This window comes from Montipora capricornis, chromosome 4, assembly GCF_036669925.1.
Source record: "Montipora capricornis isolate CH-2021 chromosome 4, ASM3666992v2, whole genome shotgun sequence".
NCBI classification, from domain to species: domain Eukaryota; kingdom Metazoa; phylum Cnidaria; class Anthozoa; order Scleractinia; family Acroporidae; genus Montipora; species Montipora capricornis.
The window spans coordinates 45,970,491-45,972,990 of NC_090886.1; the positions used below are offsets into that span (position 1 = coordinate 45,970,491).

Sequence of the window (2,500 nt, forward strand, 5' to 3'; positions counted from 1 at the left end):
TTTAATAGAACAAACTGTGCCTGTAGCTTTACTGTGGTATTGCACTAAAATCTCTGTATAAATGCTAGTAATTTCACTTGCTGTGTATAGCAAATGTACAACAATTCTCTCAAAGTTATAAATGTATTTCATCAGAGTTAGTAAATCCCTTACATTTTTTTAAAAGTAAAAAATTAAGAACACTTAAGAATACTTTCATGCTGATTTCACCTAAAATACCCGATATATGAGAACCTAATCAGCCTGAACCCTGAAAATGGGTGTTCTTGTATGCGGGTTTTTACTGTGCACGTAAGATACACTTGGGTGAAACTTTTATAAAATCAGCCAATATTTTCTTTTCACCAAAGAAACAAAAAGGCTTCAGAATTTGTATTTGTTTTTTCTGCACTTTGTTATGTTCACCATTTTCTCTACCTGCTAACATGGGCTTCAGACAATCCCCTGGGAGTCTTGATACAAATGGACGGCAAATCATGAGGATACTGTGAATAAAATCAGAAAACAGGTGTAAAGGCTTTCCAAGGATCTGCGGAGAGATGACACTTGGTTCTATCAATAATTATTGTGTGACTCCTGTACCGGATCATTTCATGCAAGGATTGTGCCTCTTAGCCATTTCTGAAAGCACCACTCCTCTTAAGTCTCAGATGAAGGAACTATGTTTTTCATCTATCATGTCCACCGATAAACCACATATTAATTTATTCTTGTCCATCATTTACCAAAGGTATTTTGAACCCATAATTTCTTTGTCAGCTAGCTTTCTTTGTCAGGTTAACTTAGCTTTGCATCATGAATTATCATCTAAAATATTTCTTTATTCTTGTATATCTATATACAGTTATGTGTGGTTCCAGAAAATATCCAGATGCGTGCCACAAAGAGAATTGGAACTTCTGGATGGGTAGGAGATCAAAGGCTCAGGAAACTTCAGAGGGAAGGGAGGTTTAGGGCCCAACTTCAAATAGAGGTAGTAGGGAAAAGGAATCACTATGTGTGTGCTGCTACCATCTTTTGTGCCTCATTTTGAAGCTTAGAACAGGCAAGCTGCCTTTCTTCCAGACTGTTTAATGACTGCACTGTAAAACAGTTGTTTTGTTGATTAAACATTCTTTGGAAGGCAACTAACAACAATTACGGGAGAAAGCAACTTGATAGAAACTTCTTTGCGGTCAACATAAAACGCCCACCAGATGGCTCAATTGAGAGCGCACTGGGGTTTTGCTTGGGAGGTCACATGGCTGGACCAACACTCAAGGTCTTAGAATAACTGAGGAGAAAGTGCTCCCTTTGTCATTGCATCTGCAAGTGGTAAGACTTTCAAGTCTTTTCGGATAAGGATGATAAACCGTAGGCTCCGTAGCATACTAACATGCTTCATAAACAAAAAAACCAGCCACTACGGTACTTATGATCAATTTATTCCCTAAAGAAAAAGCTTTCTAGTAGTCTGCAATGTTCTGAAATCAACATCAAGGTAATCAGACTTAACCTTAACAAACAAAGTCAGAAAGAACTTTGCTTTTGTTAAATACCTCAAGTTTACGAAGTCGCTTGAATAGGCCATAATGAGAACAGAGTACTAGTTACACATCAATCTACTTTCGTTTGTGGGTTGTTTCCGATACATCACTAACCCATTGACTCCTAGCAAAGAGACTTATGATAAGAGATTTACTCTGTCTAACATCAGTGATTTTACTTGTTAATGGGGGTGCTTTAGTAGCGAATGGGTTAAGCTTTAAGTTTGTTGCTGATTGCACACATTTCAAGTTTCACTGAGCACGTCATAACTTTGAGCTTAAAACGCCAGTAAGGACTCCCTTTTGTGGGAGGCGCGGTGGCCTCATGGTTAGTGCACTCAACTCCGGATCGAGTGGTCCGGGTTCAGGTCCTGGCTGGAGACATTGTGTTGTGTTCTTGGGCAAGACACTTGACTCTCACGGTGCCTCTCTCCACCCAGGTGTATAAATGGGTACCGGTGAATTTAATGCTGGAGGTAACCCTGCGATGGACTAGCATCCCATCCAGGGGGGAGTAGAAATACTCCTAGTTGCTTCATGCTAAAGTAACCAGAGATAAGCACCAACCTGATGGGCCTTCTAGGCTTGTAGTTTTATAAATAATAAGAACTCCCTTTAACCCTTTCACTCCTGTAAGGGCCACTGAGACTTATAGATTTTACTCTGTCTAATGTCAGATGATTTTACTCATCAATGGGGAACCCCACAGGAGTGAAAGGGTTAAGTCTTATACCCCATTCACACCAACAACACATGTTTGATTAAACTGTGTTTAACAAAATGAAAATCAGTCACAGAAAAATGTAGGACTGGCATTTACATGAGACTTGGGTGAGTTTCAATACGTGCTTTGATCTGTGCATAATTTGTAGTTGACAAAAATCATTATGCATGATTTTAAAAGAAAAGGTATGGCGGATGAATGGCATTTTGACAGAAATTCCCACGGTGTGCCGGTTTTAATCTTGAAAACG

The 2,500-nt window shown here is 39.2% G+C and overlaps 1 protein-coding gene across 1 annotated transcript in view; it reads right to left on the bottom strand.

The window, feature by feature from the left end:
• LOC138047118 (E3 ubiquitin-protein ligase RNF25-like) overlaps positions 1 to 2,500 on the bottom strand; it is a 13,457-nt gene that overhangs the window by 9,429 nt on the left and 1,528 nt on the right. Inside the window, exon 4 of the mRNA XM_068893843.1 lies at positions 418 to 485. Within this exon, the coding sequence (XP_068749944.1) occupies positions 418 to 485 (68 nt within the window). The remainder of the gene's footprint in view (positions 1 to 417; positions 486 to 2,500) is intronic.